This window comes from Sinocyclocheilus grahami, unplaced genomic scaffold, assembly GCF_001515645.1.
Source record: "Sinocyclocheilus grahami isolate Dianchi unplaced genomic scaffold, SAMN03320097.WGS_v1.1 scaffold625.1, whole genome shotgun sequence".
Taxonomy (NCBI): Eukaryota; Metazoa; Chordata; class Actinopteri; order Cypriniformes; family Cyprinidae; genus Sinocyclocheilus; species Sinocyclocheilus grahami.
Genome location: NW_015505804.1, coordinates 391200 through 413258, shown reverse-complemented (window position 1 = coordinate 413258; position 22059 = coordinate 391200). Strand labels below are relative to the sequence as shown.

General features: G+C 35.2%; 2 protein-coding genes across 5 annotated transcripts; both read left to right on the top strand.

The window, feature by feature from the left end:
- The first annotated feature begins 107 nt into the window (after positions 1 to 107).
- On the top strand, positions 108 to 12748 carry LOC107557960 (sodium/potassium/calcium exchanger 2-like). The gene is made up of 7 exons (XM_016241556.1): positions 108 to 1192; positions 9472 to 9507; positions 9599 to 9707; positions 10303 to 10377; positions 11234 to 11310; positions 11421 to 11555; positions 12494 to 12748. Exons 1-7 carry the CDS (start codon positions 284 to 286, stop codon positions 12602 to 12604), a joined length of 1452 nt encoding a protein of 483 aa, XP_016097042.1. The 5' UTR covers positions 108 to 283; the 3' UTR covers positions 12605 to 12748.
- Positions 12749 to 15300: 2552 nt separating this feature from the next.
- LOC107557959 (store-operated calcium entry-associated regulatory factor-like) lies at positions 15301 to 20831 on the top strand. 4 transcript variants are annotated; one of them, XM_016241554.1, is made up of 6 exons: positions 15301 to 15545; positions 17249 to 17427; positions 17505 to 17997; positions 19454 to 19622; positions 20306 to 20397; positions 20575 to 20831. In XM_016241554.1, the coding sequence occupies exons 1-6, from the start codon at positions 15473 to 15475 to the stop codon at positions 20598 to 20600; spliced, it is 1032 nt and encodes a 343-aa protein (XP_016097040.1). In that variant the 5' UTR covers positions 15301 to 15472; the 3' UTR covers positions 20601 to 20831. The 4 variants fall into 4 exon arrangements, with proteins under 4 accessions (XP_016097040.1, XP_016097039.1, XP_016097038.1 ...); XM_016241553.1 differs by lacking the exon at positions 15301 to 15545 and adding an exon at positions 16079 to 16312; XM_016241552.1 differs by lacking the exon at positions 15301 to 15545 and adding an exon at positions 16079 to 16312 and having other exon boundaries at positions 17243 to 17427; positions 19457 to 19622.
- Positions 20832 to 22059: the final 1228 nt, after the last annotated feature.

Genomic DNA, 22059 nt, shown 5'->3' with positions numbered 1-22059 from the left:
CTAAAATGTGATATTTTGTTCTTTTTCTCAATGTTATGTTTGTTTTGATCCAAAATTGTAAGGCACATCAGAATTTTAAAAGGCAAATATATAAAAAAACTATTTCTCGCTCTTGTCATATGTTGTGTTTCAGTGATTATTATGAGGAAGCCATTAGAGACTCTGGACCCTGCGAGGAATCGGGGAGTACATTATTCCTGTCAGGTTTAAGTAGAGTTGGCCTGTAACCATGCCCGGCGCGTCATAGATTTCAGACCACCAGGCCCCGAGCTGCCCATCAAACATGGATCCCACATTCCCCAGCATCAAATTGGGGTCAGATTGCACCCCTCTGGAGCGGAAGAGCAAGCGTCACCGATTGCAGCATGTCAGGAGGAAACTACGTCCTTCACGGATTTTTGGTTTTATCCTGAGCATCTCTGCCCTCACATTGTTCCTGTCTTGGAGTGCCTTTACCTTCACTTTGGGCCCATTCCCAAGATGGACGCCACTCACTTCTCTCACCAATCATGAGGGACTTGCAGAACCAGTGCCACACAGAACTGTCCTATCTTCTCACGAAGAGCGCAATGTTTCGGCAGATATGCCCATCGCTATGGCCTCGTCCGGTGAGCACAGCAAGGGAGATTATCCCGAGGATCTGTTCACACTGGAGGAGAGGAGGCAAGGTGCAGTTGTGCTGCATATGTTGGGCATGATGTACATGTTCATTGCCCTCGCTATCGTCTGCGACGAGTTTTTTGTCCCCGCCCTCACCGTGATCACAGAAAAACTGGAGATCTCGGATGACGTAGCGGGCGCCACCTTCATGGCCGCTGGAGGCTCTGCTCCTGAGCTCTTCACCTCTGTGATCGGTGTGTTCATCTCACACAGCAATGTGGGCATCGGGACCATCGTGGGTTCTGCTGTCTTCAACATCTTGTTCGTGATCGGGATGTGTGCTGTCTTTTCACGTGAGATTCTCAACCTCACCTGGTGGCCTCTGTTTAGAGATGTCACCTTTTATATCATTGGACTAATTATGCTTATCGTTTTCTTCCTGGATAACTACATTACTTATGTTGAGAGCATTGGACTGTTACTCTGTTATGCTAGCTATGTCACTTTTATGAAGTACAATGTGACTGTAGAGACTTTAATCAAGACTAAATTACTCAGGAATCAAGTGGACGACATTGAAGCTCCTCCTAAGGTGAGTCACATTATTCCAGGCGAACTATCTGCTTCCCATGTCAAAGGTGGCATTCTCCTTCACGCCTCCTACCATTCCTGTTAGGAATCAGTATATCACAGTGGTTTCCACCAGGAGGCCCTCCGCATATTTCCAAGAGTGCTGCAGGCAGGATGACTTTTATAAAAGAATGAATATAATACATACATTAATATAATAGATTTATTGTTATTAATAGAAGTAGTAGTCATTTTACTATTAAATAATATTTAATATTAATATATATTTTGATCTATCTAGCTTAATTTCAAATGCTAAAGACACAAACAATTAATATGTAGAGTGAAATCAACACGACCCTCCCAGTTTCTGTTAATAATATTTTATAATATAGATAGATAGATAGATAGATTTTAGTAGTATTTACTAGTATTTAACAACAACTTAGCTCTAAAATATTCCATTGGGCAAAAAGTATAGCACCACTGTTAAATATGCACTTGTACAGAGACCCTAAAGGGTCATGGTGATGGTGATGGTAAAAAATAGGAGATTGGAGGAAAAATTATATTTCAGTTCTTTGGCAGTCTGCCACAAAACTTTTGCGTTCATCAAAAAAAAAAAAATTCTGCATTCCTCACCAAAGTAAATAAAAATAATATGAGAAACCAAATTTCAGTGCTTTTTGAGACAATGCAAAGATTCCCATGGGAATGCTATACTTTCCTGAGAGAATGCTCTGAAAAACATTGTGCGTGGATAATGATATTCAGACATTTAAAAAAATCTTCAAAAATGTTCTAACAACTGTAATTCAGAAATGTATGCAGGATTGCATTTTTTCATTCACATTAAGTAAATACACTGAAAAGAGTGAAAATTAGGTGAATTTACATTTGCACTCATCCTCTGATGACTTAAAAAGACATGACGACGATTTCTGGTATGTGAACATAGTGAGCAGCTGATGCCCACTGGTTTTTATTGTGCATTTTGGGAATTTTTAGGAATCTTGAGCACTTATAACCGAACAAGGGAGCTGATTGCAACAGCAGTGGGCGCGGAACCCGAATGTTGGCTGAGAATCAGCGTTCCCTATGAAAAGAACACAGACTGTTTTATCACCTCTCTGAGCTGGATTAGACATTATATCAGGTGTCACCTGGACAGAGCAAACAACACTGCTCTGAGTACACAATCAGCTGAGTAAGACTAGAACCCCTGCAGTACAGACAAACATGGACAGTAGAAGGAGACAGCAAAAGTAGTAAAAATGAGGCAAGGTGGAGTTATAAAGGAAGAAAGTTGTTAAAATCTTTTACTTACCATTTTGCTCAAATCTGTCTTATAGCAACCAGACATCTCAAGAGGGATAGATATCTTTTTTTGTCTTTTCCTGGCACAGTTAGCTTTTTGTTTTTAAAGGGAACCCTGGGTATTAAGACTTGTATGGCTTAAAGGATTAGTTCACTTCCAGAATAAAAATTTCCTGATAATGTACTCACCCCTATGTCATCCAAGATGCTCATGTCTTCAGTCGCAAAGAACTTAAGGTTTTTGAGGAAAACATTCCAGGATTTTACTCCATATAATGGACTTAAATGGTGGCCAACAGGTTGAAGGTCCAAATTGCAGTTTTATTGCAGCTTCAAAGGACTCTACACAATCCCAACCAAGGAATAAGGGTTTTGTCTAGATAAACAATCAGTCATTTAAAAAAAAAAAAAGCATATACTGTTTAACCACAAATGCTCATCTTACACTAGCTCCGTGATGTGTGTCATGCATGACGTAATCACGTTGGAAAGGTAACGCATGGTTAGCTCTTCGTCTGTGTACTCCGGTTCAAAAAGCTAGGGTAGGGTGAAAAACTTCATCTCATTTTCTCCTCCAACTTCAAAATCGTCCGGCATAGTTGTTTCACCTTTTTTTAAAAGGGCTTTTGACTTCCTTTGCACGTTCACTTTGTAAACACTGGGTCAGTACTTTCGCCTATGTCACGCGTGACCTTTCCAATGTGACTACGTAATGCGTGAAGTCCAGCTAGTGCAAGATGAGTATTTGTGGTTAAAAAGTATATACATTTTTATTTTTTTTAGAAAATGACAGATCGTTTCGCCAGATCGTTTCGGATCGTGTAGAGCCTACAATTTGGACCTTCAGCCCATTGGCCACCTTTGAAGTCTATTATAGTCCAAAATATGTATAAAACAATGTGTATTTTAGTGTATTTTGTGTATAGCATAAATGTTTCATGGGTTTTCTACTACATATTTCAGTAAGAGACATCATTTACGTTATATTAAGCCATACAAGTCTCATTTTAAAATGTCCATTTGTGAATCTTAACCAGTATTTTGTCTTGTTTGCCAGTTAAAACATTTAAACATCTTTCGAACCAAATAAATTTAGTTTAGAAGCAAAATCGCATAAATATATCTTTTAAATGAGAATTTGAGGTTTTAAGCATAAACTTTATAAAATGTTGTTACATTTACATTTAAAAAAAATAAATGTGACCCTGCACCACAAAACGAGTCTTAAGTCGCTGGGGTATATTTGTAGCAATAGCCAAAAGTACATTGTATGGGTCAAAATGATACATTTTTATTTTATTTCAAAAATCATTGGGATATTAAGTAACGTTCATGTTCCATGGAGATATTGTGTATGTTTCCTACCATAAATATATAAAAACTGAATTTTTGATTAGTAATATGAATTACGGTCACAAATTTGTTTTGTAAGAACAGTAAACTAAGATTCAAGATATATTAATTGCAGTTTTGCGGTCTTGTTGTAGAGACGTTTATGTATTTTTACTGAGAAAAAAATACTTAATAATAATAATAAATACACTTTCTGGTTGTCAGACATTAATAGAATGACCTTGGCTCCAGTTGGTTAAAAGCCAAATAAAAAACAAAATAAAATTATTTGCATAATTTATTTGCAGAAGCAACTAATGCAGTGAAATTCAGATATTTTAAAGCATGACTTCACTGCCCAAATGTGTCTCAATTGTTCTCGGACCCATTGCTGGAGGTGATATGCATAATGTATGACTGTAGCCATGCACTGTTGAATTAACATGAATCTGGATATCAGTTTAGTGGTTTGATGTATTGTTGATAGTTTAAGAGGCCCATATGAAGCCAGTTAAACCTGTTCAACCTGCTGTGTTTCATTCAAACAGCTGGAGTCGGATTTGTTTTTTGCAGATGCAGTTTGTCCCACATATGGAACACAGGTGAATCAGCTGACCGTGCTGTTTTGTTAGGCTTCTTAGTGATGCACCAGGGGCATGTACATTACTTTTGAGAACCATTAGTAGCATGTTATCTATATAAACCCACATTGATTAGTCTTAGATTGCTCTTTGCTGGTAGACTGCTTTTTTGGATTGTCACCTCAGTACATCAGAAATATGATTCCAGAAAGCTTGTAAAAATGTAAAATATTTCATTAATGTCCCACGATTCATTCAGAATTGATTTAACACAACTATATAGAGCACGTTACATTGGATTTTCACCCTTCTAGATTGGAATGAAAAATTCTTGGTATAGAGAGACTTCTAAAATTAAAATGAATAATAGTAGAGACAGGGGTTGGTGTTGGGCGGTTGGTACGTGTGCTCTTTGCTCCTTTAGCCGAAGCTCGGGCTAATCCAATAAGATGTGATCCTTTTAGTGCTGCTAAGTATAGACAGGTGTCCTGTTCTTTTTAAAACTGTACTCAAATATAGAGTATTGTGGGAAATTCTTAAGGTTTTTGAATCACATTGTCAGATTCATTTTCGCAGTAAGAACTTTGTGTCATTTCGTGTTTAATGTAGAGTTCAGAAACATGGTGGATATCTTTATTTCTGCTTACAGTTTATGAATCCTAACCTGAAATCCTTTGTAATCCTAAATCAACTGCTTAGAAGGGGTGACGCCAACCAAAGTAAAAAGACTCTTAGTGCTTAGGGAAGTGACCTCCCTTTAGTGCCTTGTGAAGAAGACGTTTGAGGGAATATTGAACATTACAACAACAATTTTCATTTTACATTGGTCCAGCAATAGACACTTTTTTAAATTATAAATTACTCAGTGAAATAGAAAATTGACAGCAAATTTGGATATGACTTTTAAGTGATAAAGCAGCTGTTCATCTGTAATATAATGAAACAAACACTGAAGTTAATACTTAACTTTATATTGTACATAATTCCTTTTGTTGAACAAAACAGCTTTTCTATGGTGGTCTTTATCCCATACTAGTGTACATAATTTACTTTTGGTGTTGAACTAAATAATTAAAAGTAAATAATACATATGAATTTTATGCTTTTAATATTATAAACTAGGTTTTTACATTTTCTGAAGAAATTACCTTAAGAGGTACTTGGAAGATGAGTTACATTCTAAAGTTTACTTAAAGATCTTTTCTTCTGTATTGTGATGCATATCCAAGTGAAATGGATTATCAAAAAAGTTAAAAAAATCCCACCTATTAAAAGTAATTGAATTAAGAAACTTAGTAGACTTTCTAGTTAGTAATATGTAGATCTTTGCTGGCATAATTCCTTTGAATTATGAAAAAAATAATACATATGAATTTTATGCTTTTAATATTATAAACTAGGTTTTTACATTTTCTGAAGAAATTACCTTAAGAGGTACTTGGAAGATGAGTTACATTCTAAAGTTTACTTAAAGATCTTTTCTTCTGTATTGTGATGCATATCCAAGTGAAATGGATTATCAAAAAAGAAAAAAAATCCCACCTATTAAAAGTAATTGAATTAAGAAACTTAGTAGACTTTCTAGTTAGTAATATGTAAATATTTGCTGGCATAATTCCTTTGAATTATGAAACGCAAAGAGGGGAGAGTGTGAGAGCCTGGTGTCATGCGTTAATGAGTTAATTTGTGAATCCTTAAATGCCTCTGTCTCTAAAATTGGTTACCTGTCACCTTAAGCCTCTTTAGTGTACTTGCCTGCGTTCTCTGGTTAACTAAAGAACCCTTGCTAGGAGACACTGTAGAGGCAATTCAAGTTCTCAGATGACCCATATGATTAAACCTGGAATGAAGTACACAGGAGTTATGACTTTTATTTTAAACTCTGTCTGTCTGTGTTTTGCACAGATGGTGTTCAAATACATTTGGTGCAGAATTGAGCTTGATGTTCAATTGGATATTTTGCTGGATTCATTTAAAAGAAAGAGGATTCAGCATCATCAGTCTCTCTGTTACATCATGCTGAATTATCTTCATTAGTTAAGGCATCGAGCCAGGAGACTAACAGGAACATTGTTCCGTCTTAGATGCTTTTGTGATGTACACGCACTCTATTTATCTAATGTTATACTGATTGATATACCATAGACTGATTGAGTTTGCTGCTACTGGAAAAGTTTAGTATGTTTTGTATATTAATTAATTTGCTATAAAAATGAATTGGTAATTTCACAGTGTGTAAGTTCCTGTATATCCATTTTCTTTACATTCTATAGATAGATAGCACTGTAATGGTGTCATTGTGTGGATCCAGCATGCTCATTGGTCCAACTAATTGCTAAACTATTACTCTGCAAAGTTCATTAGCTGCTCTCTAGTAAGACTGCCCTTGATCCCCGTGACTTACTTTTCAACATCTCTCTCTCTTGTTTAAGGGTACAAATCAAATGAGATGACAAAGTTATATAAGATTTGGTAAATATGCTCTGGCTTTGCACTGCTGGAAACGATTCTGTAGTTTCCATCCTCCCCCCACAATCAATTTTTAGTCATGCATAAAGTTTTGAATTTAAGGTTTCACAAGGTCAGTTGTTTATTTTCTAACATTTTCACGTGATGTTGATAGGTTCGATTTTAAGATACTGAGTAGTGTGTGCATGCCTGGTAAAACATCTATAAGAATTGTTTTGTTTTTTTGTGTGATTTTTTTTTATGCAACACGTATGGTAGCTCTCCAGAGTACAATTAAAGACCAAAACAAGGTCGGTCCTAATCCCGCACCCAATCTTTTTCTGGGTCTTTTGGCTTGAGTTTACGATCTTGGTTAGTGCTATAAGATCTCTTCTGATAACTCAAATGATCAATTCCAGGTTCAAATCACCAGTGTGCTCTTGAGGATGCTATTCTGTATGTTACATATACTGTATACAGCTAACATTCCATTATATTATGGTAGATGTTTTACTAGTTACCAAATCTTTTCTGGAGGGCTCTTAAAAGCATAAAATGGACTTATATGTCTACTACCTTTTGCATCTCAGCTAGTTGCTAGCCAAGTGGTTTGGTGCCATAAGCTCATCAGTATTGTAATTTTCCTGCAATTTTCCACACAAATTTGTGGCTCAGGTGATTGATCCAAAAAGGTGTGGGAAAAGATGGATGAACGGGCCAGTCCCTGCAATACATGTGCTACGCTGTCAAAAAAATGCAGTAAAAATGGCATTGCATAGTTTCAAACCATTATTCACCTCAGTTCTTTTATCTTGTTTAAAACTGTTTGCTTTAAACACTAGTAATTTAACTGATCTTGATTCCGATTTTAGCTTTGAGAGTCTGGTTTTAAGGTCTTGGGTCTAGTCTCATGGAGTCAGATTTTTGACCGTTTGGTGCTTAATGTTTAAAGGATGTTCACATTATTTTCATTTAATGAGTTCTATAACATGACAATATATTTGCATTTGCACTAAAACGCCAATGATGGTGGTAAAATTTAACAATAAGAAATGATTTTTTAAAAACTGTAAGACAATAGTGAAGTCCACACCACAACTATAGCAGTAGCAACACAGAGAAATTATATTGTTGGAATAAAATTTTGAGCATTTTTTTTTCAGCTGATGACTGATAAAATCATCGACAGGCAATCAGAGTCCATCCGACTTTAATTGGATGGTAATTGGAAGGTGGGTTAGAATAAGGTTATCATCCATTTGTCTGGATGCTAATGCAGTATAGTTTTCATTCTTAGTGCAAACGGCCTTAACTCAGAAGTTTAAGATTGTTGGCCTAACAGCAGAACGTCTGCTAATGTCAGACAGCTTCAGCGAGCTGGTCTCCGGTTGACTGACCTCTGCTTTAAAGATAGCTGAGCACACAGAGCTCAGCTGTAGGCTATTTTCACAGGCATCGGTGGCCATAGGCCAGAGCTTATCTTTCACCTGCAGAAAGACCAAAGCTGGGAAGGGACGTGAACGGGGAGCAAATGGCACGAGTTTTGTCATGAGGACATTGCTGGTGCTGTCATCTCACTGGGCAAGCGCTTATTGAGAAAGAGCTTATTTGAACCATTTGGAGTGCAGATCTACAAACAATTTAAATGTATTTAAAATGTTTTAAACAATATTTTACCCTCGCCTATGTACCTGAGGACTATGTTCCACAAAATAAATTATTTATATTATTTATAGTGTATATTAAATATAAATATTTAAAATATATTTAACAATATTACATTCTCTCAGGACTATGAAGTAATTTTGTTTTGCTCTAAAACTGTATATTAATTGTAAAAATTAATGATGGATTCAAATCATAACAGTTTCACCTTTCCTCATAAGTTTTAGTTTAGAATGATATGGTTAATTTACCGGTTATTTATTGAATATGGAATACAGTAAATGCAATACAGTAGTGTTTTGTTTAAGATATTGCATACAGCAAGATGCAAGATATTATGCAATGCTTGAAGCCATATTTGAATGAGATTTTAAGGGCAGATTTTGTAAGGAGTGATTTTCATCTTTTACTTTCAGTGGTTTCTTAGAAACTGTTATTGATGTTATTTGGAAGGTGGGTCAAAATTCTATGATTGGCTTTTCTATACAGTACTTAAGAAGTGCTATTTATGGCCATGTAAAAGCAGCAGACCAGAACTACTGTAGGCCTTAGCTGTGCTGTGTAACAGCTTAACATGTTCTTGGTTACCTGCATGTTGGGGACAGATTGAGCTGATCTTTTTTAAAGCTGGCCTTGAACGTCACCATCTCTTTGTTAAACTTTTTTTTTCCAAGTAATGAGGCAATCCCTTTTTATAAAAATGGTTTTCTTTTTTTTAAAGAATATGATTAGATTTATTTAAAATAAAAAATATATATGGTGCTTATATGACTAATGGTTTTATAATTTCCTCTACTTTTTGAGCTCCTTTGAAAATGCTTTTTAGAAGTTGTGTTTTAAGGTGTGGGGTGGTTTTAAGAATACCCCAAACTTTTTTTCAGTAATGTAAAAAGAAATTGGTTTTGATTTTACTTTTCATAGAATTCATAGAATTTTGCTTCTCTCTGTTTTTCTCAAGGTTGTCAGTGCAGCAGATGATGAAAATAAACTTTCGGTAAGCATGATCAGGAACCTTCAGCGCTCTCTTATCAGCATAATACACATAATGATATATCAGAATGCATTTCTTCTTTTATTCCCTATAGGCTAAACCCCGCCTCCAGAGAGGAGGAAGCTCCGCCTCCCTCCACAACACCCTCATGAGAAACAGCATCTTCCAGCTAATGATTCACACACTCGATCCTCTCAGTGAAGGTAATGTGCAAATACAAACACTCCAAATTTACAAATACACTCACATTGACTTGCATCATAGATACAGTGGGGCAAAAAAGTATTTAGTCAGCCACCAATTGGGCAAGTTCTCCCACTTAAAAAGATGAGAGAGGCCTGTAATTTTCATCATAGGTATACCTCAACTATGAGAGACAAAATGAGAAAAAAAAATCCAGAAAATCACATTGTAGGATTTTTAAAGAATTAATTGGTAAATTCCTCGGTAAAATAAGTATTTGGTCACCTACAAACAAGCAAGATTTCTGGCTCTCACAGACCTGTAACTTCTTCTTTAAGAGGCTCCTCTGTCCTCCACTCGTTACCTGTATTAATGGCATCTGTTTGAATATTTTCCACCATAATTTGCAAATAAATTCTTTAAAAATCCTACAATGTGATTTTCTATATCTTTTTTCTCATTTTGTCTCTCATAGTTGAGGTATTCCTATGATGAAAATTACAGGCCTCTCTCATCTTTTTAAGTGGGAGAACTTGCACAATTGGTGGCTGACTAAATACTTTTTTTCCCCACTGTATGTTAAGTCTTATTAATAAAATATGTCATATATTCCAGGGAGGTTCAAGGAGAAGGCATCAATTCTGCACAAGATCGCAAGAAATAAGGAACAAGATGAGGCAAATGGTGTTGGTAAGTTTTCCTCTCAGTGAAGGTAATGTGCAAATACAAACACTCCAAATTTACAAATACACTCACATTGACTTGCATCATAGATATGTTAAGTCTTATTAATAAAATATGTCATATATTCCAGGGAGGTTCAAGGAGAAGGCATCAATTCTGCACAAGATCGCAAGAAATAAGGAACAAGATGAGGCAAATGGTGTTGGTAAGTTTAAATTTTTTGTGTAACAGCATTCCTTACCAATTTGACTTCTGTAATGTGACATATTATTGAGTAAAATGAGGATAATCACTGTAGGATTGGACTTTTATCCACTGAAAAGTGGCCTTTCCATTCCAACACTGTTTGCAAAAGTAGGCCTATATGAAAAGTAAAGAGATTTGGTGACGACAGCTGGAAAGGAATGGATTTTCTGATGAGGACCCTCTAGAAAAAGTTTTGTCTTTGGAGAAAAGTCGTCCACTGTAACATCAGCAACATTTTTATTTTGATTTCCTGTTAACTATCATTTCTACAGCCACGTATACACTTACTGTTTACTTTTATCATAAGCATTTAAAATCTGATGAAAGTGCTGTGGTTCCTGAGGATTTCAGTGCTTAAATCACATCACTACATATGTTTGTAGCTGGAAAGGAATGGATTTTCTGATGAGGACCCTCTAGAAAAAGTTTTGTCTTTGGAGAAAAGTCGTCCACTGTAACATCAGCAACATTTTTATTTTGATTTCCTGTTAACTTTGATTAACTGTACACTTACTGTTTACTTTTATCATAAGCATTTAAAATCTGATGAAAGTGCTGTGGTTCCTGAGGATTTCAGTGCTTAAATCACATCACTACATATGTTTGTTTTTTTCAGTCGTCAAGAATCTTCCCAACAGTACTAATGTGGAGGTAGAAGTCACTCCGCCCATGAATGGCAGTGCTGGAGCTGAGGTGATGTCGCAACACAACTAGATCATCTATATTGGAATCCTTAAGATTCTAATATTAAAATATCACAGGCAGCTGACTGACATCGTGTTGTTGTGGTTCTAATCTCAAAGGCTGAGGAGGACGACGATGAAGACCAGCCTCTGAGCTTGGCGTGGCCAGACACACCAAGGAAGCGAGCAACATACCTTGTCATCTTTCCCATCGTCTTTCCATTGTGGCTGTCACTGCCGGATGTCCGCAGAGATGTACGATTGAGTCTTTTATGTTTTTTATTTTGTGACATATGTGACCCTGGACCACAAAACCAGTCATAAGGGTCAATTTCTCGAAATTGAGCTTTATACATCATCTGAAAGCTGTATAAATAAGCTTCCCATTGATGTATGGTTTGTTAGGATAGGACAATATTTGGCCGAGAGACAACTATTTGAAAATCTGGAATCTGAGGGTGCAAAAAAATCTAAATACTGAGAAAATCGCCTTTAAAGTTCTTAGCAATGCATATTACTAATCAAAAGTTTTGATATATTTACGGTAGGACATTTACAAAATATCTTCATGGAACATGATCTTTACTTAATATCCTAATGATTTTTGGCATAAAAGAAACATTTATAATTTTGACCCATACAATGTTTTTTTTGGCTGTTGCTACAAATATACCCCAGCGACTTAAGACTGGTTTTGTGGTCCAGGGTCACATATTTAATGCAGATCTTGCCATAGTCACTTTCTGTGTAATTGTCAAGTCATCTTTAATTATATAAAGCACTTTATACAATAGAAACTGTTTCAAAGTAGCTTCACGGTATTAAACTGGAAAGTAATGCAAACTTCATCAAATATTAGACAAATCAAAACTTTACTGTAAAGCAGCTCTAACAAGACAATAGTGAAATTATTCAGCTCAAGTTCAGTGTTGATTCAGTTCAATGACTGTGTAAAATTCATTATGAAACAAGTTCAATTCAGCGATTAGCCGCCCGTTATTCAGCTCAATGTTAATTCAGTTCAGTTCAATAACAGCGTCAATGTTGTACAATGAACAAATTTGAACAAAGTGTCTTGTAAAGCCCAGTTTCAGGCTGTTGAAACAAACAGACTGCTTGGTGCTGTGTTTTAAATATTTGAATAGCATGACATCCCTTCCTTATTTTTCCTTCTATCCTCTCTTGTTCCATAGACATCAAAAAAGTTCTTTCCGCTCACATTTTTGGGATCTATTAGTTGGATTGCGGTTTTCTCTTACCTGATGGTGTGGTGGGCTCATCAGGTACCTCATCTTCACCAATAGCACACACACCAGTTTCACACAGCTTTTCTGTTATATTGCAGTTTTTCACCAATGTTTTTATCTTACTGTTCTGCTCTGAAATTAGGTATACTGTAGTTGATGCTGTATGTCCAAAAACAAAAAAAAAAAACAAACAAAAAAGAGAAAAAGTTACTTTAAATCAAATAAACGTTCACTGAAATAAAATAAAATATTAAAAACGTAAACTTATTTTATTTCAGCTAGTTGCCAAAGCAACATTTTGTTTAACTTAATGTACTAACTAAAACTATTAAACTAAAATTGAAATAAAAAACAATAATTAAAAAATGACACAAAATTTACAACAAAAATACTACAATATTAAACTGAAAATGGAAAATACAGTAAAAACGAATTCAAAATATTTAAAAAACGGTAATAGTTCAGGGATACTAAAATGAAAATGATGCATATTTGTCTGTCATGTGTAAATGAAACAAGTTTAAAACAAATGCAATAGTACTAATATATTTTATAGTACTAAATAATTGTACCATAAAAATACAGAATAACCAGGTTTAGTTATTTATCAATAAATCCAATTTGTTTCAACCTCATATATTTTAACTAACCGAATATTGCTTGTTTCATAGCTATCCATATTTTAACCATGTCCATACTTTTTAATGGAATAAATGTAATTGTTTCCACAATGAACAGATTTATGCTGATTCTAATCTATTTGAAATCAAATACTGTAGATGCAATTATTTAATAGTCACGACTATGCCATGTTTGTTTGTTTTTTAGTGCAGAAATCTTACCCTTTTCTTTTAATTTATATATGACTTACAAATATGCATTACATTAATTTTATTAGTTTACGTTAAGTCTGTGTAATCCACATGGATGGAAATGTTATATGCAATTTCAATACATAAGTCTTAAATTTAAGCTCAATTATTTTTTGAGTGTAGAACTGCAAATAATCAGTATACAACTCGAAAGATTTGGAGCACTCGTTTTATTATTTAATATAAGTAAACACATTATTTATGTTATTTGTAAATGCAATATTTTATATGTTTATTCTCTGTTTGGTGTGAGTTGTTTGGCGAAATCCAGTGAATGAATGAACAGTGCAAGACATTCTCTTCTTGTAGAGGAAAACCAGTTATCACTCTCTGTTCACAATCAGTTACAACAGAAGCTGTCTTCTTCATCATCATCATCATCATCATCATCTGTCTAGACTATTGAGCTAATGTTCATGTTCATTTACAGACTGCCAGCTGGTGTCAATGTGAGTAGATCTGTATGGCACACTTTGCAGAACTCTTTAATGATCATTCATCCCTGCCTGTATCTCTCATTCCTGTCTTAAATAATTTTGGATGATGGGATGAAATTTGGAAGTGAAAGTGCTAAAGGAATAGAGCACCAAACAGTTGACCGTTATTCTTAGTTAAATACATATGTATCTATCCATTCATAATTTCTGTGTATTTACATGAGGGATGGACAAAATAAAATTATTTCTAAACTTACACTAAAGCAGTATTACTTGGAAGTATTTGTATTTATGAATTTCTTGGGGGGAATTATTCAGAATTTTCATTTTGAGCTTAAATGCCTATACTTTGTTTTGTGATGTGAAACATCCTTTTGAGAAATTTTACTAATACAATTTTATGTAATTGCCTACAAAATTGTTGAAGGGTGTGGCCAAATATGTGATGATATATTATTAATATTACATAGGAGGAGGACGAGGAAATATCAGTTACCATTAAGAATACAAAACAAGTTTTAGCTTGCAAAACCATTAAAACAATCATTTCTGATAATGTAACATTTTAACGTGGTACTAGGGACAATAAATTTTTTTGGTTCTAATAAGTGATCGTTGTTTTGTTTTGATCTCCCCCCTGCGCTTCCGCGTTCGTCACTTTTGAGCGGCGCATGCTCAAAGCCGAACTCATACGTCATCCGCCTGTAACTGCTTCCGTTTACAACAGTGAGCGCAAGCTACATTAAAGTTATTATAATGTTTTGAATATGGATATTTTTCTTACAAAAACGCATCGATTCGCTACAGGCGGCCTTTGTTCACCCCCCGGAGCCGTGTGAGACACTTTTTTTTTATGAATGGGCGCTTTTTATTTCACTTCTTTTGGACTGATGCACTGCAACACCCGCTGAGTGCCATTAAACAGCTTGAAAGATCAAAGACCATTTTTAATATAACTCCGACTGGATTCGTCTGAAAGAAGAAAGTCATATCCCCTTGGATGACTTGAGGGTGAGCAATTTATGGGCTAATTTTCATTTTTGGGTGAACTAACCCTTTAATGTTGTCTTTTTTCCCCAACAAAAATTTGTTTGTGAGATTAAACAATAAATATCACTGCAGAGATGACATTATTTTATAGTATATAATATTAAATAAAGATATATAGTTATTTTTATCTTATAAAATAAAGAAATGTGGGGTTATAAAGTAAGATTACAGCTGTTCAGTGCAAACAGGTGTGATTTAAAACAGTTAATGTTAACTCGAATGGAAAAGTGGTAACTAATATTTTGAGTGAGGATACAGAAGGTACTATTACAACAGAAACTTGCATTTTCTCAACATTTTGTCAGTCTAAACACTTTTTCGCTTTATTATTGGAGGTTAAAGGTGTGTAATTCGAGGTACCTGTCAGTAGATGGCTCAAAGGCTGTATAATCTCAAACACGGAAGCGGAAGTGTGAAAAGAATGGCGTTGCACTGAGCGGTTAGTTACACTTGTTTACATCAGACTTTATTTTCACTTATTGGTAAAAGCCACGTACTGGCTTAGAGTGAGACATATTAGTCCATCTCAAGGCTAAAGAAGAGGATTTTCCATCATAACGGGAGAAATGAAGAGCTCTGGAGTTTTGTTTCTGCACTTTTTGCTGTTGATTGTGCCTCACATCAGCTGCTGGAATGATGGTAAAAGATGAACAAACAATCATAATAAAATCAGAGAAGATGGATGGTTCAGTCCGAGTAAAATGAGTTCGCATTAGACATACTTTATACGGTATTTGCATTGAAGTTTCACTCTTAATGCGCAGCTTTGGTGGATGTTGTTACTCTGCTGAGACTCAGGAAGTTAACTTACTTTTGTTCGTTTCGATCTTAAAGTGCATACTCGTTTTTCATACCAAATGTTCTGTAGGTGTGTCCAATATTAACATAAATTTGTGTGATCATATTTGACTAATATTACTGTTATGTAATGCGAAATTAGTTTGGGTGGTGTGGCAAATATGATATAATATAAATATGTGATGATGAGTTATTCATATTTTATAAAAAGAAGAAGAAAGGAAAATGTAAAAGAATTATGTAAATTATTGTAATGTATGTACAGGGAGGACAGTTAGGACCTTTATGTAATACAAAATTAGTTTGGGAGGTGTGGCTAATATGATTGTCTGTCTGTCTATGGCTCAAAGGCTGTATAATCTCAAACACGGAAGCGGAAGTGTGAAAAGAATGGCGTTGCACTGAGCGGTTAGTTACACTTGTTTACATCAGACTTTATTTTCACTTATTGGTAAAAGCCACGTACTGGCTTAGAGTGAGACATATTAGTCCATCTCAAGGCTAAAGAAGAGGATTTTCCATCATAACGGGAGAAATGAAGAGCTCTGGAGTTTTGTTTCTGCACTTTTTGCTGTTGATTGTGCCTCACATCAGCTGCTGGAATGATGGTAAAAGATGAACAAACAATCATAATAAAATCAGAGAAGATGGATGGTTCAGTCCGAGTAAAATGAGTTCGCATTAGACATACTTTATACGGTATTTGCATTGAAGTTTCACTCTTAATGCGCAGCTTTGGTGGATGTTGTTACTCTGCTGAGACTCAGGAAGTTAACTTACTTTTGTTCGTTTCGATCTTAAAGTGCATACTCGTTTTTCATACCAAATGTTCTGTAGGTGTGTCCAATATTAACATAAATTTGTGTGATCATATTTGACTAATATTACTGTTATGTAATGCGAAATTAGTTTGGGTGGTGTGGCAAATATGATATAATATAAATATGTGATGATGAGTTATTCATATTTTATAAAAAGAAGAAGAAAGGAAAATGTAAAAGAATTATGTAAATTATTGTAATGTATGTACAGGGAGGACAGTTAGGACCTTTATGTAATACAAAATTAGTGTGGCTAATATGATTATCTGTCTATCTGTCTATCTGTCTCTCTGTCTCTCTCTCTCTCTCTCTCTCATATATATATATATATATATATATATATATATATATATAAAGATAGATATATATATATAATGTAATGAATAGTAATAATAATAATATGAAGAAAGGAACAAATATATAAATAATTGCTTGTAATATATTTATCTTTAAGAGGACAGTTTAGCACTACTTTTATGTTAAACAAAAGGATATGTAATATAAAGCAATAAAAATATATCAAATATACCATAAGTAATGCATATAATATTAATAAATATTAAATATAAATAAAATAAAAATGTAAGTATAATATAAATTAAATATTTTATAAAATCTTTGTATCTTAAAGAGGGCATATGGTGCTTTTGTGTGATACCAGATGTTTTGGGGGGATAGATAGATAGATAGAAATAATAATAAAATCTTTTCTTCCTGCAACAGAGGCTGTGTTACTGCGTGATGTCCAGGTTCTCACTCTCCAGAGAGGACGCTACACCACTGCACGTCGCTCCAGTCCTGTTCTACAGCTGCAGTGTGTTGGAGGATCAGCTGGCTGTGGATCATTTGTTCCTGAGGTGGTCCAGTGTTACAACAGAGGATCAGATGGCATAGACACACAGGTAAGGCACAAAAAATTGCCTCTTGCATATAATAAGCCTAGAAACTGTTCATAGTATTACTCTCTCCCTCTTTGTAGTGGGAATGCAAGGCTGACATGGACAACGTGTACAGGTTTGGGCGTGTGGAGGTCTCCTGTGAGGGTTATAACAGTCCCAATGACGCGTATGTGCTGAGAGGCTCATGCGGTCTGGAGTACACGCTGGAGCTCACAGCAGAAGGGAAGCAGCAGCACACGCACGGCACGTCTGGCTTCTCAGACTTTGCCTCAAACTTCTTCCAAGGCTTTTCTAATCAAAAGCAGCAGCAGCAGCAGAGAGGAGGCCACTATCAGCAGTCCAACAACCAGTATCCCTTCCAGAACGGACCGTCTGGTGACGGAGTGGGTGGGCTTATAGTGGTAGCTTTCCTTTTGCTGGTAGCATATGCTGTATACAAGATGTTTCTGTGCAGTCCTACTCACGGCCACCAAGGTTACCATGGAGATGGATCCCAGGGATACCCCGGGACCGGGGATAACAGTCATGGCATGGAGCCACCACCGCCTGGATTCAAACCAGATTATTACTCAGGTAATCAATCAATCAATGAATCTATATGTCTGTCTGTATAACATTCTACCATTCTGTCTATCTATCTATCTATCTTTATAACATTCTACCATTCTGTCTATCTATCTATCTATCTATCTATCTATCTATCTATCTATCTTTATAACAATCTACCATTCTGTCTGACTGTCTATCTATCTATCTTTATAACATTCTACCATTCTGTTTGACTGTCCATCTATCTATCTATCTATCTGTCTGTCTGTCTGTCTGTCTGGCTGTCTGTCTGTCTGTCTATCTGTCTGTCTATATGTCTGTCTATCTACCTATCTATCTATCTTTATAATATTCTACCATTCTGTTTGACTATCTATCTATCTATCTATCTATCTATCTATCTATCTATCTATCTAACATTATACCATTCTGTTTGACTGTCCATCTATCTATCTATCTTTATAACATTATACCATTCTGTTTGACTGTCCATCTATCTATCTATCTATCTATCTATCTATCTATCTATCTATCTATCTATCTATCTATCTATCTTTATAACATTATACCATTCTGTTTGACTGTCCATCTATCTGTCTATCTGTCTATCTGTCTGTCTGTCTGTCTGTCTGTCTGTCTATCTATCTTTATAACAATCTACCATTCTGTCTGACTGTCTATCTATTTATCTGTCTGTCTTTATAACATTCTACCATTCTGACTATCTGTCTGTCTATCTATCTTTATAACATTCTACCATTCTGTCTGACTATCTAAGTAAGTGTTAACATGTGCAATGTGAGAAGTTTCAGTTTGATTCCATTCTCCATTGTTATAGATTTAAAGGGATCGTTCCCCCAAAAATGAAAATTATATCATTTACTCACCCTCATGTCATTCCAAACCTGTATGGCTTTCTTTTTTTCTGTGGAACAAAAAAAGAAGTTATTTTGAAAGAATGTTGGTAAGCAAACAGTTTTTGAACGGCACGAGTCGGGTTAGTGATGACATTGAAAGTAGAAGAGTAATCAAATATCCATAATATTTGCATTCTGTCTGTCTATCTATCTATCTATCTATCTATCTATCTATCTATCTATCTATCTATCTATCTATCTATCTTTATAACATTCTACCATTCTGTCTGTCTGAAACAGTAAGTGTTAACATGTGCAATGTGAGAAGTTTCAGTTTGATTCCATTCTCCATTGTTATAGATTTAAAGGGATCGTTCCCCCAAAAATGAAAATTATATCATTTACTCACCCTCATGTCATTCCAAACCTGTATGGCTTTCTTTTTTTCTGTGGAACAAAAAAAGAAGTTATTTTGAAAGAATGTTGGTAAGCAAACAGTTTTTGAACGGCACGAGTCGGGTTAGTGATGACATTGAAAGTAGAAGAGTAATCAAATATCCATAATATTTGCATATTTATTTATGGGGAATGTATAATATTTCCTGTTTTGTGGGTTCTCTCAGCAGATCAGTCTAGCTCAAAGCCCGGGTACGGCTTTTCTGATGCGTACACCAGACCTCAGAGTTCTTGGACTGGTTTCACTGGTGGAAACACTGGTGGACGTGGTGGGGGTGGATTCTGGACTGGAATGGGCACAGGTGGAATTCTGGGATATCTGTTTGGCAATCAGAGGTAAGCAAGCAACATATTCTCACATAATTTACTTATAGCAAGCACTTTAAAGTATCAAGGCTAAATTTTTTATGAACTTTCTGAAAAGAAATGTGGAAACAAAAAAATGTAAAAGTAGTCAAAGATAAATATCCCTGAAATGTAAAATACTAGAAGGGTAGTCAGTAAAGGCAGTAATTTTTAGTTCAGTCTTCACCTGCCTTTCATGTTGATGTTAGACGCCAGCCACCCATGGGCTTCACAGGACCATCTTACACCAACCAGTATAATATTTCCTGTTTTGTGGGTTCTCTCAGCAGATCAGTCTAGCTCAAAGCCCGGGTACGGCTTTTCTGATGCGTACACCAGACCTCAGAGTTCTTGGACTGGTTTCACTGGTGGAAACACTGGTGGACGTGGTGGGGGTGGATTCTGGACTGGAATGGGCACAGGTGGAATTCTGGGATATCTGTTTGGCAATCAGAGGTAAGCAAGCAACATATTCTCACATAATTTACTTATAGCAAGCACTTTAAAGTATCAAGGCTACATTTTTTATGAACTTTCTGAAAAGAAATGTGGAAACAAAAAAATGTAAAAGTAGTCAAAGATAAATATCCCTGAAATGTAAAATACTAGAAGGGTAGTCAGTAAAGGCAGTAATTTTTAGTTCAGTCTTCACCTGACTTTCATGTTGATGTTAGACGCCAGCCACCCATGGGCTTCACAGGACCATCTTACACCAACCGACCTTCTCCAGCACCAAAAACAAGCTCAGGAACACGGACAGCATCAGGTAAACTACAGCAAGTGTAGTTAAAGATGTCAGATGTGTTCTTGTTTATTTCAAAGCACAATTCCCTCCTGTAATGTCACTGTGTACTGGGCTGCATAATGCCATGAGTAAGTCATTATAAGTCATTTAGATGTGTATTTTGGAGATGAGATCTATTTATGGTGTTTTGTGGTGCAGGTTTTGGAGGAACTAAAAGAAGATGATTAACCAACCTCAGTTCTCAGATTGGTACATGATCAACAGGCACATTACAAAGAATTACAATGTTTTCTTCATACTACTGTTCATTTATTGCCCAGACTTTGCTGAAATAGACGTAGCACATTATTACTCTAGACTGGTTTGTTGTTGTTATCTTAAAACAACCTGCCTTCTTTCATTCTAGGTTTAACTGTGAATTTAAAAAATAACATCCAAAAACAACTGATTCGACTGTTTTAGTGTTTAATGCTATTTTTTTCTCAAAAGAAACTGAATGTTTTAAATTCTAAAGGTCTTTAATTTTGATATAAATATATAAAATATATTTCTGTAAATATTTAAAGTCAACATTAAATCTAAATGGATCCTATTTGCATGCTTAATGCAAGTTCCTGGCCTTATTCTGCAATGATTGTTCAATAATATTCCAAAGAAAATATAATATTCCAAAAATAAATAAATAAATCTATTAAATAGGGCTGGACGATATGGCCAAAATTTATATCACAATATATTTCTTCATTTCGGTTGATACGATAAAATTCCGATATCGATATGAACAATTTAAAAAAAGCCTCAGGAAAAACTGCCAAGAGCACAACCGATGTCTGTACCTACAAACTTCTGAAAAATTAATTTGCCAAGTCTATGAAACCTCCTCCTATAAAACTACAGAATATTTTAGAACTAAAAATGGTACAAAAAAAAAGGAATGTTCACCTTTTATTTGTATTTAGGTTTCATACAAACATCTATGAAACCTCCTCCTATAAAACTACAGAATATTTTAGAACTAAAAATGGTACAAAAAAAAGGAATGTTCACCTTTTATTTGTATTTAGGTTTCATACAAACCAGAAATGTGAAATCACATCAAATAAACATAAGACTCTCAGACTCCCCTTATTATGTTTAACTTTAAACTATAGCATAGGCTGATTATTCTTATAGATTGAAACAAAAGTGCTTCATCCAGAATAATCAATATGAAAAGTGCTCAGAGTTGCTGGAGAAAACAGAAAAAAAGAGTGATCAACAACAAAAACATGTTGCTGGAGACGGGCTTATTGAAAATGCACATTCATTTTCTGCCAGTAGAAGGCGCATTTGGAACATCAGAAATACAGCGGTTTCCACATAAATGCTACTTTGTCAGATAAAATGAAAATGCCATCGAAGCTTTTCTGAAGACAGTCGATTCCCTTTAAAGATACATTTATATAAAACACCCCCCACTTTGGTTTTGAAACGTGCAGTGCTCATGTTTATTCAAAGAAGTCAAAAGCCTTTTGGAAAATCTATTTGCGGCGATCAGTGGTGATATTGTGGAGCTGCTACAAATAAATCAATATTTGGGAAACACTGGTGATGTGTATATTGAAATATCTGAAATGTTTAAAAATCATATCACCGACCATTATTGGAAAAAAAAAAAAATATATATATATATATATATATATA